We start from the raw sequence: 16,383 nt of genomic DNA, 5'->3' as shown, positions 1-16,383 counted from the left end.
GCGATAACAAGCTTTCCAGGATTTAGTGGGTGACCTTCCGGATGTACAGCAAATTTTTGGGGGGGTTGTAACACCAACAGCTTGGCCCGCTATGGAATTGGATGTTTGATGCGTCTGTTGCCATAGCGACGCGCATCATAGTTGTCATGCGGCGTGGGTAAACAATGCACATATTTGGGGCCATTAATAAAGCTTTAATGAGACGACTTCATTAAGCGCATACTGCGTGAAACCCAATTAAAAACAACACATTTACTTGCAGGTGCCCCTTACACACACAAAGACACACACACGCATGTTTTCCAGCTAACATGGGGTCCTCGTGAAAGCGTTAATTGAGCACATTAAATGTACGCATCTCGTCCCGCAAGCTGCGCTGCAATTTGGATGCGTGGAAGAAACATCTGTGAGCTTATTGCCAAATTGAGCGCTCACATCTTGCTTATTATGTCTTTTGCATAACAACGCATATATTTTTATGGCATATTTTTCATACTTCACAATTTTTCTAAATATTTGTGACATTTTCATGCTATCAAAGCATTTTGTTCTGTTGGGCATTTTTTTTAAAAATCACTTTTGAGACTTTTTTTCTCTAACTTAAAGTTAAAAATTAAAGTTCAAACTTTTAATGCTAACCTGCTTTACTTTTCCCCAATTTTGGAAGAATTATTTTTCTTTTGTGGCATATTTTCGAAGCTACTTCTGCGGCGACGCCCGACAGCTAGCAATGCTAATTAATACTAATGGCCGACACGGTTGGAGAGAGGCGAGCAATGTCACACACACACACACACACACATACACACACATAGAGAGTAAGTTGTGACGCAGAACGTAACCACAAATCAAGAGGATGACTTGGCTGGCACAGCGGCAATATGCAACCAACACTGCACGCGCGTGCGTGTCTGTCTGTGTGTGTGTGTGTGTGTGTGTGTGTGTGTGTGTGTGTGTGTGTGTGTGTGTGTGTGTTGTAAAGTCACACTTAGGATGCTTGTTACTGCAGATGTACATTTTTACGGGAGCTTTTTCTCAAAGTGTCAGCAAAAACAAGTGCCAAATGACTATAAAATAACTTTGCCCTGTTCTTTTCTTTTTTTTCCCTCCCTTTCTCCTCAGACATCTGCTCATCCAAATGTCTTGGAAAGGAGCGTGTCTAATCGTCAGATTTCCCCTCCCTCCCTCCCTCGTGAAAAGAAAAAGAAAAGAGTTGAATGCAAGTCATTTGGATGAGTGCTGCTTGATATTTGTTGGCCGGAGGCAACGTCTGGAAGCGTCTCTTTTGCAATAAGGGATGGCGCAAAACGGGCCCTGGCGGCACCCGACGGAGCTCGTTCAATCTCCAGCTCGTAAATAATTTGTGGCGGCCCTCGCGTATATTATGCCGGAACGTGTCCGGTTTTGATTGACGAGTGATCATCGATGGGTGAGAAACTCGATAGAATGCCGACCTCGGCCAGGCAACTATGTAAACGACCTCCTATACCAGATGCCCTTAATCTCCTCTTGGATAGCATTTGTCTTCTCTGAAGTCAATACAAGCTAATATTAGCTTATTTTACCTTTGGTCTGGAAGATGCAGTGTTATATTCTGTAGTTTCCATTTTGTTACAATAGCCCTTAATCTCCTCTTGGATAACATTTGCCTCATCCAACTCTTTATCTAAACCGCTTATTCTCTCATTTGTGGTAGAATAAAAATAATAGTTTTAGCACAGCTCTGGAAGCTGCCCAAAATTATACTCCATAGTCTCCAGTTGGCTGCAGGAGCCCTCAGTCTCTTGTAGGAAGAAATATATCTCCTTTGCAGTCAAGACATGCAATTTGTCATTGTCACTTAGTTTTGCCCGTAGTCTCCTCTCGAATGAAACTTTTCTCCATACCCGTTTTGAAATGTGGCCTAACCAGGTATTTGAAAAAAAAAGATGGAAATAATGTGTAAATGCTTTCCCATCTCTTCACCTACAATCTTTTTCTTAAATATTTTTAAGTTTATGCATTTTTTTACTACAAGAGTGAAAGCTTAATACTTAAACCGGAGGCAGCTTTGAAGCCACGCTAGCGACATTAGCTTTTAAGCCCTCCCTCAGCGGCGCGCTGACATTGCAGCGCCGATGATTTTATCGGCTCGCCGGCTTTTATGTAAATACATCATTGTTGCGCGTGTGTAGACTAAGACATGCTATAGATCATTGCGGTCAACCATTCAAGGCAGTGGGCCGTGTAAACACGCACGGCGTCACACTTCACCTCTCCCGCCGACGGCCTCTCCATACAGCTCAAGATTGGGGAATAAGTTGGGCGGAAGTAAGCGGGTCATATCCCACTATGATTCTCGTCGCAGTTTGTCTGATGCGGGGAGAGTGAGGCGGCAAGGGAATGGGAATATTATGCAAATGAGGACGGGATTGTAACCGTGCTGACGACATGGAGGGAAATGGTGGGATTTAAGACCCCCCCGGCGGTGGTAAAAGGAGAAGGCGTCCCGGCACATGGGGTGCACCAACTTTAAATCCTTTTCCATATGGAAGTGTAGTCTTCTATCTCTTTCCATCTGTTTCTATCTCTTTCTTTCTAACTATCTTTCTTTCGAACTATCTTTCTTTCTAACTATCTTTCTTTCTAACTATCTTTGTAACTAACTTTGTAACTATCTATCTATCTATCTATCTATCTATCTATCTATCTATCTATCTATCTATCTATCTCTCTCTCTCTCTCTCTCTCTCTCTCTCTCTCTCTCTCTCTCTCTCTCTCTCTCTCTCTCTCTCTCTCTCTCTCTCTCTCTCTCTCTCTCTCTCTCTCTCTCTCTCTCTCTCTCTCTCTCTCTCTCTCTCTCTCTATATATCTCTATATATCTCTATCTTTTATCTCTATCTATTATCTCTATCATTATCTCTATCTTTTATCTCTATCTATCTTTCATCTCTATACCTCACTCTATTTCTCTATCTACTCATCCTCATCTCGGAGGATGAGGGAGGTAAGTTTGACTATTGCGCTCCCTGTTGGTTAAATTGACATAGTACACTTTGACATAGTACACTAAGTCATCCACATCCTCAAACGCATCACCAATATTCAACCATGACTATACTGTATTTTTGGATTTTTTTTTGGGGGGGGGGTCCTCTGCATTGCATTAGAAGGTATTATAATTAAGATTACTTTTGTGTTGGATGAAATGGTTGGACATGTGTTTTTTTTTGGGCGCCATAGGCTCAACCAGGTCAACATTTGCAACAAGTCACATTCCTTTGCATTCTTTATTACAACATTGGACGAGAATACAAACATCTCTCCAGAAAACATAGTCAGCATCTGACTTGAACCTTTTACGTTTTATAAGTTTAATGTATTGAAGTCGCATTGGACAGGACAGTGCAGTTGTAGGAAGCAGAGTTAACAATCAGATGCATATTTCCACGGGGCTGTCGTCGCTTTCGCCATCGGCCCAATTGCTCGGCCGCCTGGTCTTCAGCTGAAGCTGAATGGAGCCTTCATGGCTGATGCTTTTTCTTCTCACCTAGAAGAAGTGAAAAAATATTGCTTTCAAACACTTTTTTTTTTTTCATCTGATGGTGTGTGCACCAAGTTTTCTATATTTCATTATTTGACTTTTTTATGCAAACCTCTGGATGGTGAATGACTCACTCACCTTTCCGGGGGTCATGTTACACATGATGAAACTGAATTTGGGGAAAATATACAAAGTTAGGCAATGTCTGATATCCAGCAATCTAGTGTAGGGAGGGAGGGAGGCATCTCACGGGTTATCAGTGCCCAACTCGCCCATCTGCTCCTCAGCAACAATGTTGGACAACTGTGCTTCCCGGTTTTTTCGTTCCTGCGAACCTCGCTTCCTCCGTACGTATGACACACTGATGTGGACAGGGAGGACAACGATGGGGTGGACATACAGGATAATGTTAGCATTTTAGCGCTTGAGCTGTCTAGTGTTGGATTAAGGTGTTAGGCGGAGGTTAGGAAGCGGCCTTCGGGTTAAGGTCGCCTCCGTTGGGAATAATATAAACATTTATGGGGATAAATAAACTACCTGAAGATGACAATAAGCACCAGGACAATGAGCACGCAAATGGGAGGGACGATGAACTCCAGGAACCAAGCTGCGGGCACATTAACAGATGTGAGTGTATGGAATCAAATCAACTTTGCAGATGAAAATTGACGCACCCATGTCGAATGTCGCTGCTGCCTCTGCGATTTTGAGAATTTCTACAAAATAGCTCATTGAAAAAGAAAATACATCAAAAGTAATGTTGCTATATTCATACAATTGTTTTTTTTTGTTACTTTGGCATTTCCTTTTTAGCGCTTAAAACTCACGGTGGACTTGGACCTCCACTGAAGGCGACCTGGCCGACCCCAGCTCGTTGGTGGCCGTGCAGCCGTACAAGCCGGCGTCGGCGGGCGTGACGGACGTCATGGTCAAAGTGTGACTGCGAGACACGTTTTGGTAACTTAAGCCGTTCACCTTCCACCACATCACCGAGTGGACGGGTGGGGATGAGAGGGCGTCGCACTGTAGCGTCAACGTGTCGTTTTCTGTCACCAGCAGAGAAGGCTGCGCTCTCACCGCCACCTCTTTGGGAGCATCTGACAGATTTTTTTTTTTAAGTCACTCATTTTTAAACACCCAAAATAAATTTTTCCACAAGAAAATTTGAATGACAGCAAAGACTTACATGAGACTTGCAAAGTCCTTTGCAAGCTTCGTCTTCTAAAGCCATTGTCGGCCTCGCAGGTGTAAACGCCGCCATCTTCCCAAGTGGCTGTGAATATGTGGAACAGCGTGTTGTTTTGGACGGCGTTGCGACGGGAACTGGCGCACAAGGACGGCAAGTCGTTGGACACCCTGGTCAGGGTGAGGATGGAGAACGGCTCGCTTTCCACTGAGCAGAATATGGACACCGGCTCGCCTTCTGTCACATCGGTGGCCATGGACAGCACCGGCTCGGACGGACCGTCTTGAGAAAAGTATGTCATTTGAATTACATTCAAATGTTGATATGCATTTTATCCAATAATGTCAACATTGAACTCACAGTGGACTTCGACCTTTACTGGGGGTGATTTGGCCGAGCCCAGTTCGTTGACGGCCGTGCAAGCGTAGTCGCCGGCGTCGGCAGGCGTGACGAACGTCAACGTCAAGGTTTGTGTCTCGGTCACATTTTGGCAGACAGAGCCCGCCTTCCACCATATCACCGATTCAATGGGCGGGTTGGCGTTGGCGACACACTGCAGCGTCAATGTTTGCTTTTTCATGACCGCCAAGGACGGACTCGCTTTGACCGCCACATTTTTGGGAGAATCTGGCCGAGATATAAGCAAATGAAAAAATTTTCACTGCACTATGTTCTTGTTTACTGCCTACACGATGACCTACATGTGACTTCCAGGGTCTTGTGTGTAATTTCACTTCCTAAGCTGTTGGCGGCTTCACAGGCGTAAACGCCGCTGTCTGCCCAGGTGGCCGTGAAATTGTAGGACAGAATGTTGTTTTGTGCCTCCATGCTGAGTTTCGTGGCGACAGACTGCATGGACGATTGGTCAGTGGCCGTCCTGCTCAAACTAAGTGTGGAGAGCGGCAGGCTTTCTACCGAGCAGCGCACGGAGACCTGCTTGTTTTCAGGGACCTTGTCGGCCATGGACAGCAGCAGGTTTGTCGGACGGACTTGGATGAAATAGAGATGAGAAACAATTTAGAAAAAAAGTCTTAAGGTCTGAAAATGTGTTTCGTGACTCACATACGACTTGGATGCACAGCGGTTTGCTGTCTTTGCCGGCGCCGAATTTGTTGACGGCGTGGCACTTGTAGCAGGGGCGATGGCTCGGCGACACCTTGCGCAGCAGCAGATGTTCCTCGGTGTGTTGGGCCAAAGGATCCCACGAGATCCCGTCTTGGCTGAGTGACCAGGCGTACTCGTTGGGCTTGGGGTTGGCGTCGGCGGAGCACAGTAACAGGGCCGATGTGCCCGCTTTGACCATGGTGGCGGAACCGAAGAGGGTTAGGTTGGTTTTCCTCGGGAGGTCTGCAACGAGATTTAGGCAGGAGATGCATAACGGACACGTGACGGCTCACCGAGGCGCCCCGCCGAGGGGCTTCACCAAGGCGCCCCGCCGAGGCGCCCGGACTCACATTCCACGTCGATGAGACGCTCGGCCGTCGTTTTCAAGTCCTTGAAGTCCGTGTTGAAGGCCTCGCACGTGTAGCGCCCCATGTGCTCGTGGCGCACCGCCAACACCGTATAATCTTGCTGAGACGCCACCAGTTGGCCATCTTTGTACCAGGCAAAGTGATCGGGCCGGGGGTTTCCACTCTTCACCTCACAAAACAGGGTCATGACCTCGCCCAGAGTGAACTTAGTCCGAGAAGGTTGGATCTTGATGTCAACTGACGGACGGTCTGGAAAGTCGTTTGCGTTAGGTGTGGAGTGGATGTTTTCAAGATTAGAGAGGTGGAATAAAAAAGTTAAAGTAGGATGTGCTAAATAGTTCATTCATTTCCCCCCCCCCCCAAAGTGCAGCCAATTGATTCCAAAAATTCCCTAATGACTTTTGAATGAACTGGCCCGGTCAGGCCTGTTTCTAAGCAGTGTAATACCGACCTGAATCCACCAGAGGGCACTGTTAATGTCAGACCCTGCCGTATGTGAAATATGCATCAATGGACTCACATTTGATGTCGACGTCAAGAGTCTTCGACGCTTCTCCGTGGTCATTTTTGGCAACACACTTATACTTCCCGTTGTGCTGGGGCGTGACGGACTGGACAGTCAACTGCCCCCCCTCGGCCAGCAGCTCCGAGTCGTTATCTTTAAACCACTCGAACGTGGGGTCGGGATTTCCGTTAGCAGTGCAGAAGAGTTTCATGTCGTCGCCTTCTTGGAAGTATTTGACGCCTTGACGCAATCGCACATGAATGATTTTGGGGCTGTCTGAAATGGGGAATTGGACAAATAAGATAAGTAAGGCTGCCTTGTCTTCCGTTACAACTCTGTAGTGTGTACTTATGACGAAGTTCTTACATTTGACATTGACAGTCTGGTACTTCCTCAGATACTTGTCGGTATTGCCACGCGCCTGGCACCCAACCTCCAGGCCATCATTCTTCCAATCACCTACAACCGTCGTCATACCCATTTGGCCAGGATTCAGCTCAATCAACTTGATCGACAGCTTGTCATCCAGAAATTGTAAGGAACAGCTGTTGGAAGAGAAGCACCACAGTCCCTGTTGTCCTCCCTCCTCCATGTCGGCTAGTTGAAAAAACTGGATTGGGCAGGGATTTTCTGTAAAGAGAAATGCTCTCAATGGAAACGTTTGTTGCGGACATCAAATTTATAGAGGCATGGAACCCAAGTCACCGAATGTTTTGTCTTGTGTTTTTTAATAGCAGGCTGTGTCTGAGTTGTTGAAATTGCTGTGCTGGAACTTGAAGTGTATGTTAAATGAAATGGCAACTTGGGTAAGCCAAACCCAGATGGCATCTGTTTGAATGACTTGCCTATGACTTTGACAACAGCAGAAGCTTCTGTCCATGATAACGCCTCATCCTCGCTGAGCTCATACACAAAACTGTATTTGCCGCTGTCAGGTATGGTGAGGTTGCATATCAAGACCACCAATGAAGTTCCGACGTGCCACTGCGCAGGCAGCGAGCCTGGACTTTTGACACGGCCATCAAAGTGCGGGTGGACGGGCCACATTTTGGTGTTGGAGCTCAGAATGACAGTGCCAGTGAAGTTGTTCTGCAGGTTGTTCCAATCTGAGTCTTTCAGCCAAATCCAGTTGGTCGGATGCCCAGGGAGCTCGTCCTTACACCGTAGCGTCAGTTCAATGCAGGAGCCCTCTTTAATGGGCGCGCTTTGGGTGGTTACTTCAAAGTGGCTGTTCAAACATTGAAAAGCTGTAGCGGAAAACGCACAATTAAGTTTAGTAAGCCATATGAATGTTTGTATACATAAATATCAATATGATACAACTCGTCATTCGTGCTGACATCATTAAGCGAATCTATATAAAGCAGTGGTGGGCCGTCAGGGCCTGCAAGGCCTTCTCTGCAGGCCTAAATATATCAGAATCACAGACCGATGTTAATTATATATTGTCCGTGAATATGTATTAAATAATTCCAAATGCATATATATATATATTTATTTTTTTATTTATTTTTTGCGCAAATGCGTCATGGCAACAACAGATCTTCTAAGTTTAAATTTTGTTCAAAGATGGAAAAGCATTAAGCAGAGCGAGAAAGAAGATTACCTGTCAAAAAAGATAACAGAAGGAAAATCAATCTGCATTGCTCCATTCTGCCACTGCACCAACACAAATTTGAAAGATATACACATTTGTCATCATACCAATCGGAAACAAATTGAAGTATTAAGATGATGCCTAGAAATGATATCAATATTACAAATCCTGGTTCCAAAGATGCAATTTTGTAAAATAAATATTCAAAAAGCCTATATTCCACTGAATACACTACAAACACATGACAATTAATGATCAAACCAAACGTGGAATCAAGAAAAGATTGCACTAAACATGGTTATCCAACAAAAGTATATCTTCTAGGATAAAAAACACCAAAACAAAACCAAAGATATGATGATTAATAGTCATCACTTACAAATGGGTTGTGGAATCTTCACTGCAGGCTTCCTGCTTGTGTAATTTGTGACATACATTCAGTAAGATGCAAACTCACTCTTTTATCCTCTACATAAAAGCACATGTGTCAAGACAAAAAGCTTTATTACAGCAACATCAAAACAATTTAGGCACTAACTGGTCACAGCCAGATAAAGCCTTGAAGCTATTTTTTCTTCTTGGTTACTTGATATTTTTTTGTTTGTGCTGCTTGCAGTTGTATTTCATCTTTTGTAATGTACACAAAGGGATTTATTATTATTATTATTATTTCTATTATTATTATTAATATTTAGTATTATTTAGTCTTAGTTTTTATTTAGTCAACTGTGTGTGTGTGCTTTAGCATACACTAATAAGCATTTTAGGTGCACAGGGTTTTTTGTTGTTGCTTAAAGATAAGCTAATTCTGTAAGTCTTATTTTTAAGCGTGTGATTAAAGCTAAAAAAAATGGTCGTCCCCTAAAATAGATCAAAACAGTTGGACAGATTTGCCTTTTTAATTTGTAATCTACAAAAGAAACATTAATCAGAACAATGTGTTTGGACCACTTGGGCTGCACAGAACCAATTATTATAAAGAAAGTTTGACTTCCTCCTTGAAAAGCAAATGTAGCAATTGTAAAAAGAAAAAAAAAGACTGTTATGTTCATGTTTGGCCAGTAGATGTCCCTCTTGTCATTATTATTTACTTGTTCCTGACAATACTGCCAGCAGCAGCAACATTATTTTCTTTGTGAAAAACTTTATTGTGGAAAATCAAAACAAGTGCTCATACAATCAATAAAAAGCCATGAAGAAAAGTTTTGGGGATGTTCAGCAAGCAGACCTAACAAATTGTCAAATTGTACCTTACATTATGTCCATCTAACATGTCAGACAGCATGAACCTTCACAAATAATTCAACGTTTGTTTTTTAGTTGTAGCTATAGCAGGGCAATTTAAAGTTAGAAAACATAAATTGATTCATCATTTTTGTGTTAGTACTCATTTCAGGAGACTTTCAGGAAAATCACAGATGCCCTGTGACCTCATCAGGCCCAGCCAAGACCGACATGGGAGGAGGGAGATTAAACACCTCTGTGGGCTCCTTCAAGTTAGGATCGTCGTCGGTGCCCTCGTCCCGAGGTGTGCGACGCTTGGCGCAGCCCTCAACCAAGGTGAAGAAGACGACAGACAGGAGTGTCACGCCCACGCTGACGCAGCCGAGCACCAGACTGGCTGCGTACTCAATCACGGATTCATCCCGGTGTACGCCAATAAGGTACCACACCAGAGATGTCAGCCCACACACTCCTGAGCACAAACAACAACAAATGTATTCAAATGACATCGCTGTAGATATAGCGTTTAGTTTCATTGAATATTCTGAAGATTGAGTTTGTTAGTTTGCTTTAGGGAAGAGAAACTGGCTTACCAGCGATGAACTTGAGGACTCTTCCGGCAAACACACACTTGTTCTTGTGTGCCTGCAAGAAGCAGCACTGTCTGAAACAAGCATTGAACACCAAGAGGACGAGAAAGGCTTCCAGCACCAAGGTGAGCAGGCTTGAGACGGTACCCGTCACCATCAGTCCACGAACCCAGTAGGGGTACGCTGCACAGCAGAAATGCCAATGAAGGAAAAACAAAGAACATTAAAAAAATAATTATAAATGCTTTTTGTAGGTCATGTGTGTTCATTCTTACAGGTTATACGTCGCTGGTCCCATCTGCGACAATAAGTGTTGGAATCGTTGCGGACCCGGAGGCATTGCTTCCATATGCCCAAGGTAAATTTGAATATCTGGCAGTCTCCCGGAGGGGGAACGCACATCCGAACCAAGTCGGTGGAGACCGTGAGGGCAAAGAAGCCCAATGTGCACAGGAAGCTGAGCCCAAGCCTGCACAACTGCACAGTCTTATCCAGCGTCACTGAAACCCCAGCCATGATGTCAAAAAAAAAAATCGGATGAGGTCAAAATCCAAATGGGGAACGTCAAGCCTGCTGGCGTGGTGGTGGCTGTCTGAAAATGTACAAGAAAACAAAAGTCACATCACGTGAGTACTTCAAATGCAATGTAGAACATTGCAAAAGCAGACCCCCCAAAAAAGTTGGAAAAAGAAATAAAAGTCCACACACTCACCTTTCCTCCTAGGTCACCGGCGCACACTTGTCAGGGGTCCGAGCCGCAGAGTAACATCTTGGGCGCGGTCCCTGCCAAGATATACTAAGTTGCATCTCGCAAGGCATTCTGGGTAATGTTGTTTCTTTCCTTCTCCCTCCCAGGGTGACATCACCTGCCAGTTTTCTAATACTCTTAACAAAACTCATCTTATCGCTTCTAATAAGTATTTCCAACTGGTTTTAGGATTTCAAGCATTTTAAAGTCATGTGTGTGTATCACTCGGATTGAAGTTTCAAACTCAGGTTGAGGTTTCATAATTTTCAACTCGGGTTATAGATGCGGTGAGGACTAGTTTTGGCAAGCACGCAACGCGGCCCTGACCTTAAAGCTGAGTTACGCCCTGTTCTAGCAAAAGTTTGAAAGAAATGAAAGATAAAACTGATAGACGTACCACAGAAGACTGCAATTGTGGCAAAATGTAAGGCTACAAAGTATTTACTCGGGCTGATGATTACTAATGCACAAAAGAATTTATGAACTCGATTTTATAATCATTGTTAGAAGTTGTGACGCGACTTTGAAACCCAAACCCTCGTTTAAAGATCCAAATTTAAAACCCTTGTGTCTTACAAAACAACTATGTTCTTTGCAAAACACTTTGTAAACTTGCGTCAAATTTACACATGTAGGTAAACCTTCATCTTTTATATTTATTTGTGTGTGTGTGTGTTTGTGTGTGTGTGTGATTTATTTATTTATTTATTTATTTATTTATTTATTTGATTGCTTATTTGATTATTCAATTAATTGTTTTTATTTTATTATTTCGTTGGCAGTACACATGATGTTGGCTCTCTTGTTTCCACTTTGACCAGCAGGGGGCAGGGTAGCTTCAGGTTGACAAACCTGGCAGCGATCTCGGGGTCTGACTTGATTGAAGGCGGTGCATGTGATGACGGATGAGTCTCTGATTGACTGAAAAGTTTGGGCTATGTTTTGGGGTTTGTCTCCTCCCTCACCGAATTCCATACAAAGCCATCAACTCATTCTGGAAAGTTTCACTCCTCACAAGACAACGACGCTGCATTTTGGATTTTGACCTCCTCAAATCTGATGGCCAGGTTGGGTGCGCTGCTGTGCGGTTTTGCGCTGGGCCTCCTGGGCTGGTTGGGCATCTTGGTCGCCACGGCCAGCAACGACTGGCTTGTTCTGTGCAGGCACAGTCAATTGTCCGCCTGCAGGATGTTTGACATTGTGAGGACCAAAGGCCCGTGGGCTGAATGTTCCTCCACCGCCTCCAACGGAATGCAGACCTGCTTACCCTTCCAGATCTTCGACCTGCCTGGTATAAAATCCTTCTGATGCTTACTATAATTTTTTTTTTTTTTTTTAAATTGTGGAAGGGAGGCCTTCTTGTTAATTCATGTTAATCGTTTTACGCTTATCTATATCTTCAGGAATTTATTGTGGGTTATCAAATTTCATATTTATACAAAGTTGCTGTATTCTATTTCCTCTTATTGTCATTCTCATTTGTCTTGTGCAGTTTACGCCCACGTGACTCGTGCCCTGATGGTCACGGCCTCCATCTTGGGCCTGGTTGCCATGGTGATGGTGGCCACGTCCATGCCCTGCATCCGCCTGGGTAGTGACGCCCAGAATTCCAAGAACAAGAGTGCCGCCGTCGGGGGTGTCCTCATGCTCATCGCCGGTAAGCCTTGACGTCGCTCCGGATATTTTCCGCTCTCCAAAAGAAGCCCCAAAATTAGGAACACCTATTGATGACATTTAGCCAAGTCCATAAATATTGGGACACCACCACAATAGTCATCTATCAGTGCCGTCACCATTTTTATTCTTGCTGCTTGTCAGGGCTGTGCGGGCTGCTTTCCACCGTCTGGTTCTTCATTGGCGAGAACCTGAATGAGCAGGTGATGTCCTTTGGCTTTGCGCTGTACGCCGGCTGGGCGGGCGTGGTCTTGTCCCTTTTGGCCGGCGTCATCCTGAGCTGCTGCTCCTCATCGCCGGCGTCCCGTCCGTACCAGGACCACGGCAGGGTCTACTTTTCCAAGATGGGGGCAGAGGCCACTGCGCCAGCCGCCACGTTGTCATCTCCCAACCACACCAAGAGTGTCCATGTCTGATGAGGTCAAAGGTCATCTCTCTCGGTGGATGAACAACACGCGTTAATTACTGTGTTCAATGTTTGTGTGTCTGACATTTTTATATTTGCAAATATATATGCTAAAGTATATTTCAATTGTATTGTTTGACATTTTGTTAGGTCAGCTTGCTCAAACACAGTCAGTATTCAAGAACTCTTTCTTTGGGGTTATTTATTGTTTGTACACTAGGGGTGTAAATCGCGGGTTTTGTAATGATACGATATATCGATACAAAGAATCACGATACGATATTTGCCGATATCTTAAAGCCTGCTGTGATTCATTCACAATACATCACGATATAGTGCTCTACGATCGATATAGAACAATATCCTGATTTATAACAATTTATCGCAAAATCAACAAGGTACTGCAAACTCTTTATTTAGGAAATTACAAAGTGCTTCCAAACGAATGACTTGAAGCCCAAAGGGGAGCGAATTTCCTCGTCTTCTTGGACACTAGCCATAGCACCAGCCCAGGAGCCGCGTAGTTGTCGGCTCCCCTTTCACGTGCCTGCTCTGCTCACAACACAACACACCGCGCACTGCTCCCGGAAACAGGAAGCAAGCAACAATGAACTGGATTTCAAAATAAAGTCGCGTCTAATGTCCGAGGTCAAAAACGGGCGATATAGATCGATGTTTACGTTTAGCATCGATGCCAACAAATCGTAGAGCATTATATCGATGTATCGATGAATCGTTACACCCCTACTAATTAGGGTTTCAAACTAGGGTTAGGGTTTCCGACTAGGGTTTTAAACCAAGGTTAGGGTTACAAACTAGGTTTTAAAACTAGGCTTAAGGTTTCCAACGAGGCTTTCAAACTACTTTTAGGGTTTCTAAGATTAGGGTTTCTAACTAGGCTTTCAAAACTAGGGTTAGGGTTTTCGACTAGGGTTTCCAAAGTTAGGGTTAGAGTTAGGATTAGGGTTGGGGTTAGGGTTTCTAACTAGGCTTTCAAAACTACGGTTAGGGTTAGGGTTAGTTAGGGTTAGGGTTAGGGTTACTAACTAGGCTTTCAAAACTAGAGTTAGGGTTAGGGTTTCTAACTAGGCTTTCAAAACTAGGGTTAGGGTTTCCGACTAGGGTTTCCAAGGAGTTTTGCCATCGCTAATTAGGGTTTCAAACTAGGCTCAGGGTTTCCGACTAGGGTTTTAAACCAAGGTTAGGGTTACAAACTAGGTTTTAAAGCTAGGCTTAAGGTTTCCAACGAGGCTTTCAAACTACTTTTAGGGTTTCTAAGATTAGGGTTTCTAACTAGGCTTTCAAAACTACGGTTAGGGTTAGATTTAGGGTTAGGGTTAGGGTTAGTTAGAGTTAGGGTTAGGGTTAGGGTTACTAACTAGGCTTTCAAAACTAGAGTTAGGGTTTCTAACTAGGCTTTCAAAACTAGGGTTAGGGTTTCCGACTAGGGTTTCCAAGGAGTTTTGCCATCGCTAATTAGGGTTTCAAACTAGGCTCAGGGTTTCCGACTAGGGTTTTAAACCAAGGTTAGGGTTTCAAACTAGGTTTTAAAGCTAGGGTTAGGGTTTCCAACAAGGGTTTCAAACTACTTTTAGGGTTTCTAAGATTGGGGTTTCTAACTAGGCTTTCAAAACTAGGGTTAGGGTTTTTGACTAGGGTTTCCAAAATTAGGGTTAGGGTTAGGATTAGGGTTTCTAAGTAGGCTTTCAAAAGTAGGGTTAGAGTTAGGGTTAGGGTTAGAGTTAGGGTTAGAGTTAGAGTTAGAGTTAGGGTTAGGGTTACTAACTAGGCTTTCAAAACTAGGGTTAGGGTTTCTAACTAGGCTTTCAAACTAGGGTTAGGGTTTCCGACTAGGGTTTCCAAGGAGTTTTGCCATCGCTAATTAGGGTTTCAAACTAGGCTCAGGGTTTCCGACTAGGGTTTTAAACCAAGGTTAGGGTTTCAAACTAGGTTTTAAAGCTAGGGTTAGGGTTTCCAACGAGGGTTTCAAACTACTTTTAGGGTTTCTAAGATTAGGGTTTCTAACTAGGCTTTCAAAACGAGGGTTAGGGTTTCCGACCAGGGTTTCCAAGGAGTTTTGCCATTGCTATTTAGGGTTTCAAACAAGGGGTAGGGTTTCCGACTAGGGTTTTAAACCACGCTTAGGGTTACAAACTAGGTTTTAAAGCTAAGGTTAGGGTTTCCAACGAGGGTTTCAAACTACTTTTAGGGTTTCTAAGATTAGGGTTTCTAACTAGGCTTTCAAAACTAGGGTTAGGGTTTCCGACCAGGGTTTCCAAGGAGTTTTGCCATTACTAATTAGGGTTTCAAGCTAGGGTTAGGGTTTCCGACTAGGGTTTTAAATCAAGGTTAGGGTTACAAACTAGGGGTGTAAATCGCGGGTTTTGTAACGATACGATATATCGATACAAAGAACCACGATACGATATTTGCCGATATCTTAAAGCCTGCTGTGATTCATTCACGATACATCACGATATAGTGCTCTACGATCGATATAGAACAATATCCTGATTTATAACAATTCATACGCAAAATCAACAACGTACTGCAAACTCTTTATTTAGGAAATTACAAAGTGCTTCCAAACGAATGACTTGAAGCCCAAAGGGGAGCGAATTTCCTCGTCTTCTTGGACACTAGCCATAGCACCAGCCCAGGAGCTGCGTAGTTGTCGGCTACCCTTTCACGTGCCTGCTCTGCTCACAACACAACACGGCGCGCACTGCTCCCGGAAAGAGGACGCAAGCAACAATGAACTGGATTTCAAAATAAAGTGGTGTCTAATGTCCGAGGTCAAAAACGAGCGATATAGATCGATGTTTACGTTTAGCATCGATGCCAACAAATCGTAGAGCATTATATCGATTAATCGATGTGTATCGATGAATCGTTACACTCCTATTGTACACCCTTGTTTTTGATTTTTTTTATCATAAACTTTTCAAAATGAAATTTGTATGACATGTGACTTTGTTTTCTGGTTGCTTGTTTGATTTGTGCAGACGCCAGTCATGTCTGAAATTGTTTGTCAGAGACTTACAATACATGGTCTATTTTTTTTTAATGGAAAAAAACTTGCATTACTATAGATGGTCATTTTTTACTAAGAAAGAAAAAGCCTTACTATAGATGGTCATTTTTTACTGAAAAATAGAAAGTGGGTGTCAAACCCATTTTTTTACGCGGGCCGCATTGTAGTCAGTGTTGGCTCGTGAGTGAACGATTCGTTCAAAAGAACGATCTTTTCAGTTCATATGACTTCGACGGTGTCGGTAATGTGCATTGAAGCTGGTGCCACCTCGCGGTAAAACAAAACGAAGAAGAAAATGACGTCACTTCCTGTTCACGAACGAGTAGAGAATTGCATTTCCCGTTCACCAACGGAACGGATCTGTGAGTGAACGGGTCAGTGATTGAGTGATTTGCATTTCCAGTTCATCGGGAGAACGGATCAG

General features: G+C 43.8%; 2 protein-coding genes across 3 annotated transcripts; one reads left to right on the top strand and one right to left on the bottom strand.

The window, feature by feature from the left end:
- The first annotated feature begins 377 nt into the window (after positions 1 to 377).
- Positions 378 to 12,966, top strand: cldn11a (claudin 11a). 2 transcript variants are annotated; one of them, XM_037241401.1, is made up of 5 exons: positions 378 to 389; positions 9,087 to 9,091; positions 11,872 to 12,136; positions 12,338 to 12,502; positions 12,664 to 12,966. In XM_037241401.1, the coding sequence occupies exons 3-5, from the start codon at positions 11,905 to 11,907 to the stop codon at positions 12,933 to 12,935; spliced, it is 669 nt and encodes a 222-aa protein (XP_037097296.1). In that variant the 5' UTR covers positions 378 to 389; positions 9,087 to 9,091; positions 11,872 to 11,904; the 3' UTR covers positions 12,936 to 12,966. The 2 variants fall into 2 exon arrangements, with proteins under 2 accessions (XP_037097296.1, XP_037097295.1); XM_037241400.1 differs by lacking the exons at positions 378 to 389; positions 9,087 to 9,091 and having other exon boundaries at positions 11,634 to 12,136.
- Positions 4,057 to 7,278, bottom strand: LOC119116395 (B-cell receptor CD22-like). The gene is made up of 9 exons (XM_037241720.1): positions 7,053 to 7,278; positions 6,702 to 6,962; positions 6,164 to 6,418; positions 5,772 to 6,056; positions 5,411 to 5,698; positions 5,070 to 5,336; positions 4,710 to 4,991; positions 4,351 to 4,620; positions 4,057 to 4,130 (listed from the first exon to the last, which is right to left on the bottom strand). Exons 1-9 carry the CDS (start codon positions 7,276 to 7,278, stop codon positions 4,057 to 4,059), a joined length of 2,208 nt encoding a protein of 735 aa, XP_037097615.1.
- Positions 12,967 to 16,383: the final 3,417 nt, after the last annotated feature.

This window comes from Syngnathus acus, chromosome 22 (genome assembly GCF_901709675.1).
Source record: "Syngnathus acus chromosome 22, fSynAcu1.2, whole genome shotgun sequence".
Taxonomy (NCBI): domain Eukaryota; kingdom Metazoa; phylum Chordata; class Actinopteri; order Syngnathiformes; family Syngnathidae; genus Syngnathus; species Syngnathus acus.
This window is presented reverse-complemented; position numbering and strand designations above follow the sequence as displayed.

Excerpts from the sequence above, each read along its gene's own strand:
- LOC119116395 (XM_037241720.1), bottom strand. The coding sequence starts at position 7,278 with ATGGAGGAGGGAGGACAACAGGGACTGTGGTGCTTCTCTTCCAACAGC. Across the intron at positions 5,337-5,410 it reads CAAGACCCTGGAAGTCACAT|ATTCTCCCAAAAATGTGGCG; the intron begins GTAGGTCATCGT and ends TATCTCGGCCAG. Across the intron at positions 4,621-4,709 it reads AAGGACTTTGCAAGTCTCAT|ATGCTCCCAAAGAGGTGGCG; the intron begins GTAAGTCTTTGC and ends AAAATCTGTCAG.
- cldn11a (XM_037241401.1), top strand. The coding sequence starts at position 11,905 with ATGGCCAGGTTGGGTGCGCTGCTGTGCGGTTTTGCGCTGGGCCTCCTG. Across the intron at positions 12,137-12,337 it reads CCAGATCTTCGACCTGCCTG|TTTACGCCCACGTGACTCGT; the intron begins GTATAAAATCCT and ends TGTCTTGTGCAG. Across the intron at positions 12,503-12,663 it reads TGTCCTCATGCTCATCGCCG|GGCTGTGCGGGCTGCTTTCC; the intron begins GTAAGCCTTGAC and ends GCTGCTTGTCAG.